Source organism: Nothobranchius furzeri, chromosome 3 (genome assembly GCF_043380555.1).
Source record: "Nothobranchius furzeri strain GRZ-AD chromosome 3, NfurGRZ-RIMD1, whole genome shotgun sequence".
In the NCBI taxonomy this organism is placed as follows: Eukaryota; Metazoa; Chordata; class Actinopteri; order Cyprinodontiformes; family Nothobranchiidae; genus Nothobranchius; species Nothobranchius furzeri.
Window position 1 is genome coordinate 85849316 of NC_091743.1, and position 21081 is coordinate 85870396.

Here is a 21081-nt window from a genome sequence, read left to right on the forward strand (position 1 = left end):
CAACCAGTGCCGCAATCTACCCTACACTTCTGTAGGATCTGCTGCAGGAGTGGCTTTCAATACACACACACACACACACACACACGCATAAATAGCTTGTAGCATTTGAACTTGTTTTCTTTTTTTTTTAAATTGTTGTTATTTTCAAATCTATGACCTTGCATATTGATGTCGTATTTATTTGATGATTTTCCTGGCCTGAGGTTTCGGGGATCAGAGCTCAGGTGCAACTCAAGATTTAAAATCTAAGAAGAAAAAAAAAAGACAAATTTGTGAGAGTTGGAATGACGTACGGTTGTTGTTGGGGTTTGGTGGGAGGGTGGGTTTTAATTCAGGAAATATTTTCATAAATTCAAAAAGAAATAATATCAACTGTAACGTGCTTCTTTCTATTCAGTTTATGGACAAACGACCGAGAATGAATGTTCTACAGACTTCTGGATTCCTTATATATAAATATATATATATAAGTATAGTGTGTGTACTTCAATGGATTGAGCCCGGCCCCGTGTAACTTTAGAGGGCTTCAGCTGGTGTCGTGTGATTGTGCTCCGTCCCGCAGAAAACGGTAAAGGCTCAAACATTTAAGCACCTTTTAGAGAGCAAGAGCCAAAAAAAAAAGCTGCTGGATGTTTTTCTGAAAACTCAATTCATAAAAAAAATAAACATCTCAATTCAAATTCCCATTATCTGCCTTCATAGAAACAGTTGTGGACAAAATTGTTTCCCATTTTGCCAAATGCCTCCTCCTCTCCCCTCAGACCCTCTGGATTGTGTCGCTTAAAGGTGCTTAAGTGGGCTTTTACGGTTTTCTACTGAGACTTCCTCCAGCCCAGCACCTCACGTTGCTGTGCATATAAACTACCAGTGAAAGATTCGTCTTGTTGCCCCGTACTATTTTAAGCAGTCTAGGATTTGTACAGACATAAATACCTGTATCAACTATATACTCTGAACTGAATCTTTATAAGTGCGTGTTAAACTTCAGTGTTTCCTCTTCATTCATCTTGTATGTAAAATAAATGCCCCTTGCTGTGCAAAAATTTGCCTAAATTTAATGTTTTTGTAAGCTAAAAGCTTATAAAAAAAGTTATTTGTAAAACATGAACATTTTAGCCTGAGGGGTTCCTCAGGGAGCCTGTTTGGTTACCCTCATGGTTGTATTTCAATTCAATTCAAAAATACTTTATTAATCCCAGAGGGAAATGAATTAACACTATTTGCAACACTATTTGATCATATAAACATTCTCTACAGATGTCTCATTCCAGGAAGTCTCCTCCTTTTCTTAACTCTTTGTTAGAATAATAGAGGAAACATTGAACTGCAGTGATCTACATGACACTAAAAGTGTATTTGACCCCACATTCAGCAAGGTCCTCGAGTGGCAGCACCAATCTGGGATCTGTATTTCCGTCTATAATGATAATGATGCTTTCAGGGTTTTTCAATGCTGAAAAAATTCAAACTTTTTGGTTTTCCAATTAAAACAACACAAAATGTCATTACTCCTGAGACATGACGGTAAACTTCTCCCTTCTGGGGAGTAAAGTGTAAATGACCCCAAAGGTCTCATGTGGAACTGGAAGAAATTTTTTTACTGAGTTCTCTCAAGCAGATTACGTGTTTACCAGCTGCTAAAAAATTAAGTATTACAGCAGAGTAGAAACTCGAAACATTATCGGAACAGACAACTGATCCCTGACCAGCGCTGTGGCTCAGCTACTCATGGTTTTTCTCAGCTGAAGTGATCCACGTGATGTAAATAAATGTTTTTAGATTGTGAATCTTCATGTTGTCTTTTTGTCTCACCTTGATTTGTCTGAATACTGAAGTTAGTCGAGCTTTCCTGGGTTTAGCTGCGTTTAGTGTTGGTGTTATGCAGCAATCCACCACCAGGTGGCGCCATTGCACAAGCCAAAAGCTTGAGACGCGGCAGGTCCAGTGATTTTTGTCATTTGGCTTAAAAATCCTCTGATTAAAATGAAGAAATTAATTTAAGAGCCTTCTAGACCAAAATCGTAGTTATAAAATTAAATAATTGGAAGAAATTTTTTTATTTACAATCAGCATTAAAGCAAACTGTTAAGTTGTGATGAACGTCTTCATCTAGGCAAACGCCGACATGGCCCACTGCTTGACGTCAGTGGGGCATTGTGGGTACTTCTGCAGCGCCTCCATGATCTGACCGTGGTCCAGCATGAGTCTCATCAGCTGAAACTCCCCCTGGACTTTGGCCGAGGAGGCGTCGGCCGGTCGGATCAGCTCCAGCTGCTGCAGATGCTCGAAGGCCTACGGGCGATAAGGCTTACGCCAGTGAGTGGCCCATTTGCTGAATTGTTTCAGGTGTGCCTCCCTCTTCAGGAATCTCACCTTCATGACGACAGGCTGCTCGTAGTTGTACATGGAGCTCGACTTCCTCTGAAGGAACTTCTTGAATTCTAAATGTGGAGTTGATGTATAGATTAGAACCCTTTTGACCTGTTTATAAGAGTATTTAGAGAAGCGGCGGTACCGTTGTGGACCATCTGGAGGTTGAACGGCTCTCCTTCGTAGACGTCGTTGAGGTGTTTCATGGCGATGATCAGACACAGCTCCAAGATTGACAAACCTGCAAAGATTTTGAACAGAAAAGCACATTAAACTGGAGTAAACGTGCAGATCAGCGTCCTACAGTCTGCGTTTTACCGTGGAGCATGTTGGCCTTGGAGTCGGCTGAACACAAATGACTGGCGTCCAGGAAGTCGGCCGGTTTGATGACGGGTTTGGAGACCGATACGCGGCTCAGACACAACATCTAGAGCAGATAGTTGAGTCAGAACAATGCTTCTGTGTGGAGACCCTGCAGATCTAAGCTGGAGACCTACCAGCAGCAAGTGCAAAGAGCGGAAGTCTTTACTGGAGTTGAAGTGTCTCTGCAAAACATCCTCAACAGACTTGTCTTCACAGAGAGTCTGGAGAAAAATGAGCCGTAAAATGAAAGAACCGACTTTTTAAATCTATTTTTTTCTGTCATGCGTGCGGTTTTCGACCGGAAAAGGGTGGCTTGCCAACTCCGGGTCGGGGGAGAGGTCCTACCTCAAGTGGAGGAGTTTAAGTATCTCGGGGTCTTGTTCACGAGTGAGGGTAGGAGGGATCGGGAGATCGACAGGCGGATTGGTTCGGCGTCTGCAGTGATGCGGACGCTGAGCCGATCTGTCGTGGTGAAGAGGGAGCTGAGCCAGAAAGCCAGGCTCTCGATTTACCGGTCGATCTACGTCCCAATCCTCACCTATGGTCATGAGCTTTGGGTAATGACCGAAAGAACGAGATCGCGGATACAAGCGGCCGAAATGAGTTTCCTCCGTAGGGTGGCCGGGCTCAGCCTTAGAGATAGGGTGAGGAGCTAGGACATTCGGGAGGGACTCGGAGTAGAACCGCTGCTCCTCCGGATCGAAAGGAGTCAGTTGAGGTGGTTTGGGCATCTGGTCAGGATGCCTCCTGGACGCCTCCCTGAGGAGGTGTTTCGGGCATGTCCTGCCGGCAGGAGGCCCCCGGGTTGACCCAGGACACGTTGGAGAGGTTACATCTCCAATCTGGTCCGGGAACGCCTTGGGGTCCTGCCGGAGGAGCTGGTGGAGGTGGCCGGGGAGAGGACGGTCTGGAGCTCCCTAGTTGGGATGCTGCCCCCGCGACCCGGATAAGCGGAGGAAGACGACGACGTGTGGACGGGCTCACCGTTATGCTGGCATTCCACTCCTGAGCAAACTTCCTGTCCGGGAAGTCGCCCGGCAGGCTGAGCTGCGTTTGGACACGCTCTAGGTACTGAGTGAATGTCAGGCTGCTCAGCAGGTAGATCTGACGGTGGGAAAACCGCGACTTCACCCGCTTCTCCAGCAGCTCAAGGACATCCTAAAGAGAACGAATCAAAGCTCACATCCTCTGACTGAATGGTGGGAGATGGTAAACTGGTTTTCTCAGACTCACCAGTCGACACGTGAGGCCGACCACAGCGATGGGCGCCTGGGCGGACTGGGAGACGTCAAACAGGTTGTAGAGCAGGGTCTGGTTCTTATGATGGGCGAAAAGGTCAAACTCCTCCAGAACGAACAGAACCGGACGGCTGCTGCTGCGCTCACCTTCGGGAGACCAAAACCAGCACTCGGCACTGCTTATAACAGCTAAACATTCACATTTACAATCCGTTTGAGAAACTAACCTTTTTTCAGTGCGTCCAGGAGAAAAGCTAAATTTTCTGCAAAACTTCCCTGAAAATGAAACCAAAACAACGTTTTTGCGTGGATTCTCTCGCAGGAACAGCTAAAGCTCTGTGTGAAAACTCACAAACACTTTGTCACCAACGACATTCTCCAGGTGGAGTTGTCGGGTAATTTCTTTCAGGGCTATTCTGTCGTCTGTCTGCAGCAGACCTGCAGCAAGCACAATACATCTCAATATCTGGTTCCAGCAAAAAGTCGGATTCAGAAGCATTTTTTAGATTACCGTTGAGATGAACCTGAAGGAGGTTTTTGTGCACTTCTGTTTCCTTCATCAGCTCCCTCAGCACACACTTCAGCAGCTACAAAAACTTACCGTCAATACGTGGCAACCCTTCCAGAATTTAAAGCTAATTAATCATATTTTAAGTGTTTGTTACGTTTAAGCCTGTAGAGACTCACCGTGGTTTTTCCAGCTCCTCTGGGACCGACTATTAGCACAGAGTTACTCTCCCCGTGGACAGCCGTTCGTTTCAGCAGCTCCGCGAGGTGTCTGCAGGCACATAAAAACATAAAACTGCTTCGACTAACAAGTGAAAACTGTTAAATCTTCAGAGTTGCAGGTGGATTTGAGTTGAAATCAGCTGGGAGCTTTTATCCTACTGCAAACTGGGACAGACCTGTCATCCAGGCCTGACTCAACTGGGTCATCTTACGTAATCTGAACCCCGAGTTTTCACTTTATCACTAAAAACTATGTTTTCAAACATTTTGCACATAAAATTATTTATTCTTAAATTATCCTCAGCAGCAAAATAACTAGAAACCCAGCAGAGTTCATCTGTTTAATGATTTTTGTGTCTTATTTAAAAAAAAAAGCACCAACTTGTGTTGAGCTTCCACTCCCTGTGGTCTGTCAGGGAGCTGCTGATGGCAGAAACGCCGCCTCAAAATCTGATGAACCTGCAAATAAAAGATAGATTTATGTATTTTTGCACTTAAAAGTCATAAATGAGTGTTTTCGTTAACCACACCTGGGTGATGCATTCTCCTACAGGCAGATGGGCATCTTTCACTTTCCTCTTGCTCATTATGAACTGTGAAACATTGTAAATGTCAAACATTAACACTGCAACAGTGTAACCAATTATATGCAGTTTATTAAGTTTTCTAGTAAACTCAGAAACCTGTAATTTAAGCGTTTGTTCATAAAATAGATGCACTTTCAAATACGTATGCTCACATGACAGCTTAGCTTCTAATTGCCCATCATTTTATGGTAAATTGCTACAAATTACAATATAATAAAGATTTCAGTGAGTATTATATGCGCCGAATTAATAAACAAATACTTTTTTACAGAAGATCATTCCAAGTTGGCTCGAATTTGCTTCATATCAGTCAGAAAGGAGGAATTTATACATTTCTTTTAACTTCACCATTTAGTTTGGCAGCAATTATGTCTACTGGTCTCAGCTCGTGTCCAGTGCTCTCGGCACGAGCCAGCTGGCTCTACGTCATACACTTGGTGTTTAAATCAGGTCTGTTTGAAATTAAATTATGTTGTTTCTCAATAAAAACGTGTACACGAATATAGTTGTGGTAAATATAGATGGCTTACCTGAGATTTCGTCGTGTGCAAACCTTCGCGGGAACGCAATGATGACGACTTCCTGCTTTGGCTGGATCTCCTTCCTGATTGGCTGAGACAGAAACAAGCAAAATAAAGCGAAGATGAAGTTTGAGGTAAACGGACGTAAGAATGGATGAATGCGTAAAAGCTGCACGTTAAATTAAAATAAGATTTCATAAATAGCTCTATTTTTTCCAATTTTTTATAACCGAATAAGAGATACGTATTTTAGACATAAAAGCTGTAGAAGTTTGAATGTTGCCCCCTACTGGCATAAAAAAGAGCTGAATTACCAAATCAACATCTTTTAACATAAAAACAAAATACCGTATTTATACTTAATTATTAACTATCTTGTTTAACAGTTGTACAAAACGTTATAAAGAAAAAAATGTTTTTCGTAATTTAGTATATTTGTAAAAACATTTAATCCTGAATAATTATTTACTTTTTTCAGGTTTTGTGATCTTGCCCTCTCCATTGAGAAGTCCTGAATAATAATAATAATAATAATAATAATAATAATAAATTAATTTACACATGTTCTAACTTTTGGTAGTTTTTTCATAGTTTTAAACATCTATCTGCTGAAGTTCATTCTAAGCTTAGACAGATTTCGTGCTGCATTTTTACAGTGATCCTGTAATGTGATCCTTTGGTGGGAAATGTGCTGTGAACAAAACACCACAACAAACTTCAAAATGTTATTTTTAAAAATCAGGATGAAACAATATACCCAAAAAAAGTCTATTTAGTCAATGCATTAGTGTTTTAAAAATATTTTCTTATATGAAAATCATGTCAATACTTAATTTTTAATGGCAACACAAATAAAAGAGACACAATAACTTGCTTATGTTGTTTAACTTGCCTATGTTAAAATCTAAATCACTTTTATGTATTTTATTATTTATGTGCATCTAAGGTTTTTGGCTATAATTGGGGTAATTTTAGCGTCTTTGAGCTAGCAATATTATTTGCCAAAATGTTAAAAATTAACAATTTTTCTGTGACATTTGTAAATCAGCTTTGTTCAAATATTCAGCTGAGTGTCTGAGCTGACAAAAAATATTTTTCTGCTTCACTCATTTATCTTCTTCTCAGGTTGGACCTTCAGAGCTGAGCTTCCGTGTATTTTGTTGATCTTTATTAGCATTTGTTTTAATTACGCTATCTTAGACTATGTATTCTCAATTTTAACATAGTTTGTTTTTATTCAATATGTTATTAGCTGTTTTTTTGTGAAACCCTGTGTCTTACATAAACATAATGTGTTTTCGGTAAACTTACTAAAAGTGGTTTCCTACACCAAAATAATTAATAAAAAATTTCTGTATTATTTGTGTTTTCATGTGTCCTCATGTTTTTGTGTATTATAAAATGTTCTTGTTGTAGTGAAAATGTTTTGTGTTTATTTACATTTTATGACAGGCAAATAACTGTGTAGTTTGTGTTGTTTATTTTTGTTGACTTGTGTCCAGTGTCATCGTCTCCAGCTGTTCCAGGCTCCTGTTGGTTTCATTTCTAACTTTTTGTTTACCTGAACGCCTCATGTATGTGCACTCCTGGTTCACTCTGGAGTAAAAACGTGCATCACCTCTCCCATCTGCTGGCTTACTCTGCAGCGCATGCGCACTGCGGCTCTCCAGTGTAGGAGAACCAGCAGAAGCAGAGAACTAATGGGTAGGCTCATTTTTCTTATTTATCTCAACCTCAGAAACGCTCTGGCGCTGTTCTGTTTCACTCTTTTAGCGTCGGCACGCACTCGCTAGAGTGTCCGGATAAAAACGAGCTGTTTGCGTTTTTAATTTGGCGCAGACAGAAGCGTTTGTGCCTGAAAAGCCTCTTCATCTGCAGCGGGTTAGCACGGCAGTTAGCTAGCATGCTAAGCTAACCAGAGTTAGCTCGGCCTGCCCCTGGCCTTGCCTGTCCCCGTTGGCTTGGAACCTAACGCGGGCCTAGTTGCTTTTTTCCTTTTAGTTCGACCATTTAAACTCGGGATCCGATTTACAAAGCCCCCGATGTGTGAAAATCCGGTTCGTTTATGAGTGCAACCGAGCTAGCCGTCTGAGGCATTTTCGGCACAACAAGCTCAGTAACAGGGCTCGACAGCTGACGCTCGGCTGCTAACCCCCAGCTACTTCTGATGCTGTGTCCAATGCATCAAAAGCAGGCAGACAGGACCGATACGGCTTGTTGACACGGTTCCTTTTGGACGGTGAGGCCCGCAGACCGTAGAGACCGAGCCGCCGGATCTTAAACCAACCCGCTAATGGTTTTGATTAAGCTGCATATGACTCAGGTTGGCAGCCTGGTTAATTATCTCACATTTAAGCACCTTTGGTTGGGTTTTGGTGATGCACTCAGCCGCTTGTCAGGCTCCCCAGCTTTGAGGAACAGTCCTGTCATCTTGCCAAATTGTACAGCTGTCAGCTTGGAATATCGGGTCTGATTTACCACCTTTACTGCAGGTAAGTGGTCTGGCGATAACTGCAGGATTTAGTCTGCACTGGTGTTGAAGCAGTGTCTGATGTGGGTCAGGATCAGTGTTTTTGTTTGGACTGGATGTTAAAAATATTAGGATAATTTTGATATTGTTGTGAAACAGGCCAAATAGCTCGTTTAATTAAATAATTCAGAAAAATATAATCACCAATGTGCTGCTTTTTGGAAGCACAGCCTTTACAGCAGTAACCAATTACATTTAGAAATTCAGCCCAACTTGAAAATTATCATCATGAAAGTAAAAGTGTTTACATTTGTTTATCTGATACTATGGTGAGTTCACTAACAACTCTATTGGATTTTTAAAAATCTGTTTCAATCAGTGATGCATGATGAACCCTCCCATACATTTAAACTTTTTTTTTATTGGCCAGTTAATCTGATATATTCTTAATTCTGGCTGATTTAGATTTACTTATCTGAATGTGTTTTGCTTTAAATATCTTGAGTTCACATTTTAAGGAGACACTGGTTTACACCAGTTAATGGCAAAGAATGGTAGATTAGTGGTAATTAAATCCTAACTGATCCAGATACACTGTTGTCATATGCTACCCATAATGCATCACAAGAATTTCTCCTCATATTATCAGACAAAGCATTTAATTTTTTTGAGAATATTGCATAAAAGTATTTATTGAAAGGAAATTCTGATAAACTTAATAAACAAAAATTAAGTTGCATGGCTCTAAAACCATTGTAATGATGTTGATACAGAATATTTCCATGATAAAGGATGTTATTTCATGTCTGTTATAGTTAAAAACAACAGTCCAGTTTAGTTTTGACGGATTCCCGGCCTTTTAGAACATAATTTTCTTGTGAAGCTAAGTTTCCTAAAAATTAAAATTTTATCTGCTACATTTCTTGGATTTCAGGGCTCGTAAAGTGAAATCATTAATCTGTTTCAAACACTTTGTTGATAAAAGGAGCAGATTTGAATTTGATGGATTATTCAACTATAGCTTTATTTTCTTAAAATAAGCAAGAGACAATATTTTATAAAGCACCTCTAAAGATCAAAGTTACGAGGCGTTTGACGCAAGCAAACGTAACACTCGTCCACTGAAGAGGAGCAATTTTATTAACGCTGTAATGTAGCGGGATGAAATAAATCATTAGCATTTCTAATTAGAGCAAAGGTACATGACATACACAACGTCTTCTAAAGGTAATAAAATCGCCACCACTACTGGTGTTGCTACATCTATGAATACAAGTATCTCTGTTTATGTTGGCTAACGAGGTAAATTTACAGAGGCGACTCTTCGTTCTCTGCCATGACGCGCTTCCTTGAAGGTGCTCGTGCATCGCGATGTGCTCCCGTGAATTGAGAGTTTCACTTTGTTTGAACTCTACATGCCTTTCTTCTATCTTTGTATAATGCTCCTAGCGTTTGAGCTATGTTGCCGACTCGCCGTGTCTTCTTTCTCCAGTGACGAAGGCTGATCTGTGTGGCCTACTACTACTGCGCTTGCGCCTCGAAGCTGAATGCAGCAACTGACCTGGATGGCGACTACTAAGGCTGAACGATGTTAGGAAAAGATTGAATTGCAATTTTTCTAGCAGAAATTGCGATTTCGGTTCAAGTCACGATTTTCTGCTAGCAAAGGTCCAACACTGGCCTGCCAAGCCATCCTGTAGATTAAGTGAAAAGATGGCCTAGATTCTAATCTAGTACAACAAATCATTTACATTGTTGTTTACTGTTCAATCATACAATAAAAACAGTTAAAGCTATTAATATTTTCTCCCATTATTATCTTTTTTTTATGTGGTTGTGAAGCAACTTGTACTTGTGATTTTTATCTAGAGAGGAGCTTTATAAAAACATGTTCTACTCCAGCTTTTAAATGTATTAAATAAAAAAATGCACACAGTTTTCCCTGCATTACGGAGGCAGGCTGGCTGCACGTTTATCAAAGCCGTCTGATAGTTTTTCCTCACTTAAACGTCGGCTCCGTGAGAGAGACGCACGCATTCTGACACCTTAGCTTGTTTGAATTAACGTGCGCCGTCAGAAACATTCAAACCATTTTTAAAAGAGAAGTTGAGCTTTCAAGTCAACTAAAGTGTGCGACTCAGCACTCGCGCTGATGAAGCGAAAACCAAGCTCTAGAAGTCAGCCTGAACCTGCTGATGTGGGAGGAGTCTCTCACTCTCATACCTAACTACGTTCTCTCTCTGTGTCCCGGGCTCACCTACGTTGCCATCATTATCGGCTCTAGCAGCGCTGTGTGTGGGAACATAAAACAGGGACAATAACCTGAACATGCAGCTCTGTCAGCTGTGGAGCTGGGATCAGCTCTATGTGGTATACCACACTAGGGCTGAACCATTTTGGAAAAATAATGTAATTGCGATTTTTTTCTTCAATATTGCAATTGCGATTTAATTCACAATTATTTTCTCAAGGGGCTTTTCTCATTTTTCAACTAACGGAAGCAAAAAAAGATCTATGTAACTTGTACTGAATATAAACAAGTTTATGTATCTACTAGGGATAGGTACCGAATTCGGTACTTTTTAAGTTACCGACCGAATTCCATAGTACCGACCGAGCACCGATTCACGTCATTTCAAACGGTGCCTCGTTTCGGTACCCGTCCTTCATAACGAGAACTTGCCAAGACAGCTGCGCATGCGCAAGAGCGTTTTGTCGTCGCTTGCTGTGAACCAGTTGTAAACAGAGCAGCATGGTAGAAAGAACACACGCTAAAGCTTGGGTCCACTTCACTAAATGTGATGGGTAACTGGGTGATGATGAAACCAGCGACAACGATCTAAGTGAGACATCCTCATCTTAATCTGCTCCGGTAGGTAAATATAATTAGCTTGATATGTTAGCTTCCGTTTCGCTAATGGTGCGTTTGCTTTCTCCTCGGAACTCCGAATTTCCAACTAGAACAACATGAACGCGCTCTAAAGTTTGGCTTCACTTTACCAAATGTGACGGGTGAAGACGAAACCAGTGACGATCTAAGTGTGAGGCATCGTTTTAATCTGCTCCAGCAGCTAAATAAACTGTTTAAGATATCGTTAGCTTGATATGTTAGCTTCCATTGCTACCATTGTTATCAGCTAATGGTGCGTTCGCTTTCTCCTCGGAAATTCTAGCTTCCCAGTAGGAAAAATCAAATTAAAAAAGACGGCAAAAGGAATGAAGATAACCAGTAAATTTAATTCACAGTAAAGATGTTTGCTTCAGTTTAATTATCAGCTTATAAAACTACAAGGACGATGTTAAAATACAAACAGTTGTATGTTATTTATCGTGATATTTATCAAATATTGTTATATATTGAGAAAAATATATATTTAATTATAAAAGAGAATTAAATTAATAAACACTCAAAAGTATCGAAAATTGGTACCGTTAAGTACCGGTATCGATTCGTAGGTACTGGTAATTTAGTACAGAATCGATTCAAATGTCAAAGGTACCCATCCCTAGTATCTACATATATCAACAAGTTTATTTGTCTACACATACATGAACACTCACAAGTAAAGACAACATTTTGTATTTGAAGGTGCAATGCTTTGCAGCCAGGAGCACGTCCCTTGAAGGAGAATACAGTGGGGCGAAAAAGTATTTAGTCAGCCACCGATTGTGCAAGTTCTCCCACTTAAAATGATGACAGAGGTCAGTAATTTTCATCATAGGTACACTTCAACTGTGAGAGACAGAATGTGAAAAAAAATCCATGAATTCACCTGGCAGGAATTTTTAAAGAATTTATTTGTAAATCAGGGTGGAAAATAAGTATTTGGTCAATAACAAAAATTCAACTCAATACTTTGTAGCATAACCTTTGTTGGCAATAACAGAGGTCAAACGATTACTATAGGTCTTTACCAGGTTTGCACACACAGTAGCTGGTATTTTGGCCCATTCCTCCATGCAGATCTTCTCGAGAGCAGTGATGTTTGGGGGCTGTCGCTGAGCAACGCAGACTTTCAACTCCCTCCACAGATTTTCTATGGGGTTGAGGTCTGGAGACTGGCTAGGCAACTCCAGCACTTTCAAATGCTTCTTACGGAGCCACTCCTTTGTTGCCCGGGCGGTGTGTTTGGGATCATTGTCGTGTTGGAAGACCCAGCCACGTTTCATCTTCAAAGCTCTCACTGATGGAAGGAGGTTTTGGCTCAGAATCTCACGATACATGGCCCCATTCATTCTGTCCTTAACACGGATCAGTTGTCCTGTCCCCTTAGCAGAAAAACAGCCCCAAAGCATGATGTTCCCACCCCCATGCTTCACAGTAGGTATGGTCTTCTTGGGATGCAACTCCGTATTCAACTTTAACTGCCTTGTTTTCCACTTAAAGAGTAACTAAACCCCAAAATAACATTTTTTTATACATAATTAACTGTATAATTGGGTCTTTACAAATGCAATCTTTCTGTTTCTGTGCATTTTTTGACATGTTTGTGTAAACTTGATTAAAGGGGCATTATGGAAGTTTGACATCCAAAACATGTATAGAAATAATAAATGTCTTCTTCATACATTCTCCTGCAATGCCCTGGTCCTGTAGAATGAGCCCTGGCATTTTTACTGTGATTGCCTGTTTTTCTGTAAAATCACAGAAAAAGAGAGATGCTCGGGTCGAGCAGGCTGCTTCATGCGCGTTCACGCTCAGGCATCGCCCGTAGCATTTGCTATCCGTAGCTTTAGCAGCAGAGAGAGAGGCAGTGCCAACTCAGCGACTTTGTCGCTGTTCCTAACGCCGAGTGATGAACCTAGCTACATTTCTGAGGACCCTTCGCTACTTTCTGTAGAACTTTCTTCTAGATATTTCCTGCAAATTAGCAACAAAATAGTATGTATAGTAAACGCACTGACTGAGTGCGTTTACATGCAGCCAGTAACCCTTTCAAAACCTGAATATTCACAATAACCCGGTTCCGCAGGTCCATGTAAATACCGCCAAAAACCCAGATATGCTCATAACTGGGTTTTTAAAAACCCGGTTACTACACCTGGGGTAACCCTTTTCTAACCCGAATGTTTGGTCGTGTAAACGCATATCAGGATATCCCCATCAAAGCGTGTGTTCTGCGCATGCTCTGTTCGCAAGGAATCTTGGTCTTTTAAGTAGCGAGACGTCTTGTATGCGCCAGAACACCGGAAGTAAACAACAAGTTGGGAGCAACATGGCTAGTCGCGGGACAGCACCACACTTTTGGAGTGACGAGGAAACTAAAGCGCAAACGTGGTCGCTATCTCTTCCGAACTGGGAAACATGTTGTTGTTTTCACGGATACCGGAACAAGAAGAACCGTAGTCCATACGTCCTGATGCTACCCCAACGTCCGCATTTAAATCGGGTTATGCAAGTTAGGGATAACTCTTTCTATTTATGCTTGTAAACGGGTTATTCTGATCAACTCAGAAACCCGAATACCGACCTTAACCCGATCATAACCCGGATATTGGCTGCATGTAAACGTAGTCACTAATGTAATAGGATTCAGTTGGAGCTAATTTGTCTTTGTGATGATCTCAGATGATAACAAGTTGGAAATGTTGCAACTTTTTTTTTCTGCCAGCTCTGCAGATGGGTGAGACATTGTTTTGAATTTCTCTTTTAGCAGCTTTGGGAGTCTAAAGTATTTTCTCACAGGAGACTTGAAGCGGACTTGAAGCGCTTATGTGGAAACGAAGCAGTCCCGGTGGTCGTGATTGGTTCTGCTTCGTGCGTTTGTTCAGTTTCACTTTTGCCTTGGTCCGCAAATTAAAAAGAATTTTTTTTTTGCGGTTGGAGTAGGCCTGGGTTCAATACCTCGAAAATGTATCGTTATTTAAATTTCTGACTCTTATCAAGAAAAATTTTCCCATGACAATAAATTAGATAATAAAAAAATGAAAAGGTTTGTGTAAATTAGCAACATTCATGTCCCTTTAAGAAGCTGTACCACCTTCAGTCACGCAAAAATGTGACTGAACATAATACACTTGACATCCCCATCTAGTGGACTACTTTTGTTTCTGTACATACCTGTAGTTATCGTCCATTTATTGTTATTGAAGTGAAGTCCTCAATAAATCGTCATAATTATTTTATGCCATATCGCCCAGCCCTAGGTTGGAGACATCTTTACGGTGGGTTAACCGCAGCATTTCACACCGTGGTTAATAGTCAAACCGGTTAATTTTTGAAACCCTAGATGAGACTTGTGTTCAAAATTGAGCTTGATCGTTATTTTTCATATGTGCAATCTGAAAATTTAAGTGGATCTATACCATGACCGGTGTTAGCACGTAGATAAAAATAACATTTGTTGTGTAAAAGCAACAACACCGTTTGTTGAGTTGGTGGGATTTTGTGGCTGATATGAGACTACCCCAAGCCCGCAACCCTTCAGTGGTGCACAACAAAATCCCTGTTGATGATCAGATAAAATATTTTATCGTTCTCCCTCAAGTCCCTGATATTGTCCTCGTTGCTGCTTATGTATCAGCTCTTGAAACACGCGGTGACGTCTGAATAAATTGGCCCCAGCTGGTTGCAGTAGCTGATCCCACCAACTTCAAAGCGTTTTCATAAACCGTTGAGTTTAAAGCAACCTCGCTTTAGCTCTGGTTCTACTTTAGTAAAACAAATAATACAGAAAGCCAAAGTCACGCCCATCTACTTCCGGACCATGGGTCCCCGGAAGAACGAAAAAATAAATGCAAGTCAATGGGGCTAAAAACGTAGTTTTCTCATTACGCTTGTTTCATGCCATGGATTTCACATATGATGTCCGTGAATTTTAAAGGCACATTTTGATACCAAGAACGTGCTTATTTTCAAACAGTGGGGAACGATATTTTAGGTTTTGTGTGAAGTGTAATCAATGTGTAATCAATTTCCCTCTGGGATTAATAAAGTAGTTTTGCATTGAATTTGAAGTCCAAGACTACAAATGCGCGAAAGTGACGTCATCGAACCAGACACGGAGAAAACTGACGGGAAAATGGCTGTAAGTTCAGCAAACTTCCCACAGGAGGAAAGAACCACCATAAATCTAGCCATGTGGTAAGTAGCTTCTACTTTAGGGGGAGGAGATTATGTGGTGATGTCACACATGCGACATGCAATTTCTGGTGTGTAGTCATGCTAATTACAAACTTTTACAAGCTGATAAATCTCAAAGTACGTGACAGGCGTGGTCAAAACACCCATCATTACTTTTCATTTAAATTGCAGTACAACATATGTGCGATCCAGGGCGTAAAGCAAAGCGGATTAGAAAATAGCGTTTTTAGCCCCGTTGACTTGCATTCTTTTTTCGTTCTTCCGGGGACCCGTGGTGTGGAAGTGACTTAGGCTCCCTATTATTAATGATAGTTCTGAATTCTTGGTCTTGTTTCTGTGAACAACAAATTGCCAAAGATGCAAAAGATCTGATTGTTGTAAGAGTTTGAGATTAGAGCATTCTTTAATTGTGAACTCTCTAGAGGTAGGATGTGACCAAAAAAAAAAAAAAAAAAAACAGGTGGTAACGTGTAAGGTTGTAGGTTGAAGAAAGGAAATGGGGACCAGTTCCTGAGGTTATCATTTTAAATGAATGTACTTGGGCAGCAGTATTTCAGGAGGTAGAGCGGGTTGTCCAGTAATCGGGGTTTGTAGGCAGACTCTGACTACGTTTACATGCAGCCAATATCCGGGTTATGATCGGGTTAAGGTCGGTATTCGGGTTTCTGAGTTGATCAGAATAACCCGTTTACAAGCATAAATAGCAAGAGTTACCCCTAACTTGCATAACCCGATTTAAATGCAGACGTTGGGGTAGCGTCAGGACGTATGGACTACGTCCATATGCCTCATTTCCGGTTCTTCTTGTTCCGGTATCCGTGAAAACAACAACATGTTTCCCAGTTCGGAAGAGATAGCGACCGCGTTTGTTTGGGCTTTATTTTCTTCGTCACTCCAAAAGTGTGGTGCTGTGCCGCGACTCGCCATGTTGCTCCCAACTTGTTTACTTCCGGTGTTCTGGCGCATACAAGACGTCTCTCTACTCAAAAGACCAAGATTCCTTGCGAACAGAGCATGCGCAGAACACACGCTTTGATGGGGATATCCCGATATGTGTTTACACGACCAAACATTCAGGTTAGAAAAGGGTTACCCCAGGTGTAGTAACCGGGTTTTTAAAAACCCGGTTATGAGCATATCCGGGTTTTTGGCGGTGTTTACAAGGACCTGCGGAACCGGGTTATTGTGAATATTCGGGTTTTAAAAGGGTTACCGGCTGCATGTAAACGCACTGATTCACTCCACCCAACTTGCCTGCTGGTGGTAGTCAGAAAGACCGGTGGTGTCAGTGTTTGGCAGCCTTGCTTCCATCAGTGTGACCCAGGACAGCTGCGGCTACATTGTAGCTCATCACCAACAGTGTGTAAATGTGTGTGTTGATAGGGTTGAAGGGAATGCTTCAAAATGAGCCAAACGGGGGAAAAGTCACAAGAGCTGCTTTTCTTGAGTTGAAATAACATTTTGTGTTTTGACACCATTTGTCCTTTCTAAATACAATTATTTAATTGTAAGCTCGTCCTTTGCTTAATTTTCATATTTCCCATTTTTTCTGATGCAAGAAAAAATAAAATAAACACAGTGAGAATTTAAACATGCCACTGACCAGCTAAATGCTACACTTGCTAGAAAGCAAATTTTTCCACCAGAAATGACGTTCCTTTTATTTCTGTCTTTGCCAAGCATAGAGCTGTTTGAAATCACATTTTAATGATGCAGCGGTTTGGGTGTTCGGATACCACAGATCTCTCCCGAGATGAAGATTTTACTGCTGCTGCTGTCTCCTAAAAAACAGCTTATATTCAACTGCTGCCTTGTTTTTATTGAGCCTCTCTTGTTTGGTGGAAATGTCGCTGGGTTTGGTTTCAGCAGCTCACAGGCCAGTTATGAGTCAGCAGCACCAGAGGCTGAGACGAGGCTCCGCATTAAGCTTTGTCACTTAAGGGACTGAATTCAGCCCCACTGACGAGCTGGGATGAGCACGTATTTGTGTATAAACTCTGCGCTCCTAAAAGGATGAGAAACTAAAGATATTTCTATGACACAGACAACAGAAAAGGCAGTAAACATTTTGGATGTGTTTACTTCCTTTCCTGGGATCGTGCTCATCATTTCAATGCAATCAACCAATAAAAAATGTATATGTTTTGGTTTTATTCCTTTAAATGACTGTTTCAGCCATTTTCTGGTGTCCTTTTGTGTAAAGTGTGTAAATAATTCCTGTCTTATCTGTTGAAAGCCTGATGTGACTCCGTTCAGAGAAATTAATTACTTCCAACAGGACTGATTAGCTAATGGCTAGCCTGAGCAGTTTGTTTATGCACTTTTGCAGTTGTTTTCTTGCATTGATCTCTCTTTATTTGTGTTGTCTCTTTCTTCCTCTCAGGAACATGGGAGCTCCACTACCCAATGCTGTTTGGGAACCGATATGTTGAACAAGATTCACGTTTCCGACTGACGGACTGTTGTCTGACCTGTGAAAAATTAATGTTGAAACATTAATAAGAACGATTCTCTAAACAAAACCATGCAGTGATGGAAGTTCACTTGCAGTTCTGTACGGTAGCCATGGACCAGCTGAAAGGGTAGGGTCCGCTGTGAGCCTGCCTCACCCCACCCCACCCCCTCCCTCCCCTCCACCCTGTTAGCTCCACCAGAAAGCAGAACCCCACGTTGAAGCTTAAAGCGTGAAGCCCTGCCCTTCCCCACCCCCCAAACACCTCCACCACTGCTTCAGAAGACGAAACATGATGCTCATCGCAAAGACTCTGGTTCATGTCTGATACATATACCTCTGAGGCGTCGAGCGTAAAACCAGTGGAGAAATGAATGGAGGAAAGGACTGCGAGGCGGGAGATGAGAGGCAGGCCACCCCTGTCCAGGTCCCCATTGGCTGGCAACGCAGGGCGGAGCACGGTGGAGGCGTTGTGTATGTAAGGTAAGGAGAGTCATTCCATAGATTACTCACATAATGATTGTGTTGAGCACTGGTTCTCTTGACATTATCCGTCCGAGATTAAAAAAACAACAAACCTTATAGATGTCCCGACATTTCCCTACATGGGCTCAGGCATATAACTATTAAAAACCTGACTCTCTCTCTTTCCTCTGAGTTAATGCGAAGTGTCACTTAATCCCTGCAATAAAAAGTTCTGATCTTCTGGTTAAAATATTCAAAGATCAATCAGATTGATATTTCTCATTTCTATGGAATCTCACATTTTATGGTTCATAAGTAAGATGTAAACTACCCATCCTTTACAACGCCTTCCTTAATACCGGATGCTCTGATCTGGGGTAAAGGACTATCTATAGCCCCCTTCAGACAGGCCATGAAAAACGGAAATGTTTCGGAATCTGTCCGTAAGACCTTTCTGTCTGAATACAAACATCCGGATAACGTGTTCCGGAATTTATGCGGACGAAGCCCCTAGTAACAGGTCCGGACTTGTTACGGACAGGGTGGCTGCTTCAGACTGGTGAGGTAAAGTTCCGGACAAGAGGGAGGGGTAGGAGGAGGGGACCGGGGGACGCTGTGTGCACCTATATAGCCCGCTGCTGTAGCATGCGGCGAACCACGGCAGCTCGCCTCCTACGGTACCGCCTAGACGCGCAACGGAGCGCTTCACACCGCTGCAGTGATTCCTTTAACCATTGAGCCTCATCATCCAGGTCTCTTATGCGTCTTCGTGTGCACAGAATTATGCTTAAGCGCCTCGTGATTTTTATCTTGAGAGGCGCTATAGAAATGATTTCTTCTTCTTCTTCTTAACATAAGTCCGATTCCCCCCCGCCGCCGTCAGATATCTGGAACTTTTCCCTGCTGTGTGAACGCAGCCGAAAGGACAAGTTCCGGTACAAAAGTGGTGTGTCTGAAAACACAGTTCCGGTTAAAAACCGGATTGAATTGTCCGCAAATGTTCCAGAATGTCTGTCTGAAAAGGGCTTATGTGTCACGCGTTTGACTTAACTTTACTTTGTTCTTGTGTGAGTGCAAATGGTGATGACCTTGTCATGTCAACATGCTGAAACATATATCAATCAATGTAATCATAACATAACATTCATTTCAAACTTCAATCACTCAAGCACAGATTAATGAAATTATTTCATTATATTATAAATATTATAAGTAGCAATAAACAAACATTTATTCAATGATTATTCAGCTTATAAGTTTTAAAAGTTCATATTTAATTTAAGAAATCATTCTTTGATTTAGCAACTAATCCGAGCTGCAAATGTTCCTTGTTCAGAGGCATGAAGAATTCCATAGGGCGATAAGGGAAGCTTGGACCTTGAGGAGAGAACATCATTGTTGACAATACATTATCATGTGTTCAGAGCTGCAGAGAAGCTCTGAGCTCCAGCTGATGGGATGAAGGCAGGCCGATTTAAAGAGAACACGTATCTCCATTTTGACCAGATGTTGAATGGTCGAACTGTACCTAAAAACTGACCATTGCTGGACATTACATGTGTGAGGGAAAGGAAGGGAGGGGGTGACGTAATGCGGCATTCGGGGTATTTCTAGGCTCCACAGTAGCAGCAACGCACATCTGGTTTGAGAATTTGCAGATCACTTTTTTTTTACGGATATCGGCTGCGGATTCTTCCTCCTGTTGGCAGAATCGAAACTTAAAACTTTGAACGATTCCGGGAAAAACTGACAGTCAGTGCTAAACTAATTAGCATCTGAAGTCAACATGTTTCAAGCTTAAAGTTACATTGTATATTAGTGCTGGGCAATAAATCGAAAATTTATCATTATCGAAATTTCTGACTCTTATCGAGATAATTTTTCCCATGTCAATAAATTTGATGATAAAAAATGAAAAGATGTGTGTAGGTTGGCAACTTTTATGTCCCTTTAAGAAGCTGTACCACCTTGAGTCACATAAAAATGTGACTCAATGTGGTACATGTGACAGCCCCATCTAGTGCACAACTTGTGTTTCTGCGAAGACCTGTAGTTATAATCCATTTATGGTTATTGAGGTGAAATCTTCAATATATTGGGATATTGATTGTAGGCCATATCACCCAGCCCTAGTGTGTATTTTTCCTGGTGATAGGCAGCAGTGGATGCCTAAATCGTTGCAAGCAAGCAGTATTTTTGTGTTGGAGTGAGACATTACCAACGGAAGCCCATTAGGGTCAAAAAGCCCTGGGGAGTGCTAACTTAAGCAAAACAACAAGCACATCAGACTCCCTTTCATCACGTCACGTGTGCTAAAAACATTTAAGAATGATGAAAGGTTTGTAACTGTTTGTTACAAATCACTAAATGCATTTTGTCCTCATGGGCTCCCGTAGAAGGAAACATGGCATCTAATATGGCACCGGCCAGAGACTTGGACCCGCTCCCATGTATTTTAGACATGATTTTTATGGTTATATGTTATGAAGCCGCCAATACTTTTCAACAACTGGGCATAATTTCATTCATTTTCAACAGCATCTTGATGGATGTTTCCAGAACTTAATATTAAAAACTGCACGTTGTTTCTTTAATACTATAATGCTAAACAGGTTGCGTGACGAGTTTGAGGACTACTCGATAAATACATTTTAAAGGCTATATCAGAATTCTTTCTTTAAAAGATGATTAAAGAAATCTTACCATTCATTTCAACATAAGGTTACCAGGAGCACAGTGCTCTTGAGTGGGCTGGATCATGGTTTGTTGGTGTCCTTCAGGTCCTTTCTTCAGTCTAGTAGT

At 41.3% G+C, this 21081-nt stretch overlaps 2 protein-coding genes across 2 annotated transcripts in view; one reads left to right on the forward strand and one right to left on the reverse strand.

Annotated features, from left to right (window-relative positions):
• Positions 1-2038: 2038 nt before the first annotated feature.
• On the reverse strand, positions 2039-5891 carry orc4 (origin recognition complex, subunit 4). Its single transcript, XM_015958057.3, has 14 exons — positions 5818-5891; positions 5231-5293; positions 5083-5159; positions 4659-4749; positions 4483-4558; positions 4324-4409; positions 4199-4247; positions 3967-4118; positions 3718-3891; positions 2868-2954; positions 2689-2797; positions 2516-2611; positions 2374-2441; positions 2039-2292 (listed from the first exon to the last, which is right to left on the reverse strand). Exons 2-14 carry the CDS (start codon positions 5285-5287, stop codon positions 2110-2112), a joined length of 1305 nt encoding a protein of 434 aa, XP_015813543.3. The 5' UTR covers positions 5288-5293; positions 5818-5891; the 3' UTR covers positions 2039-2109.
• Positions 5892-17998: 12107 nt separating this feature from the next.
• Positions 17999-21081, forward strand: part of mbd5 (methyl-CpG binding domain protein 5) — a 31523-nt gene continuing 28440 nt past the window's right edge. Inside the window, exon 1 of the mRNA XM_015958058.3 lies at positions 17999-18297. Coding sequence (XP_015813544.3) covers positions 18185-18297 — 113 coding nt within the window. The 5' untranslated portion in view covers positions 17999-18184. The remainder of the gene's footprint in view (positions 18298-21081) is intronic.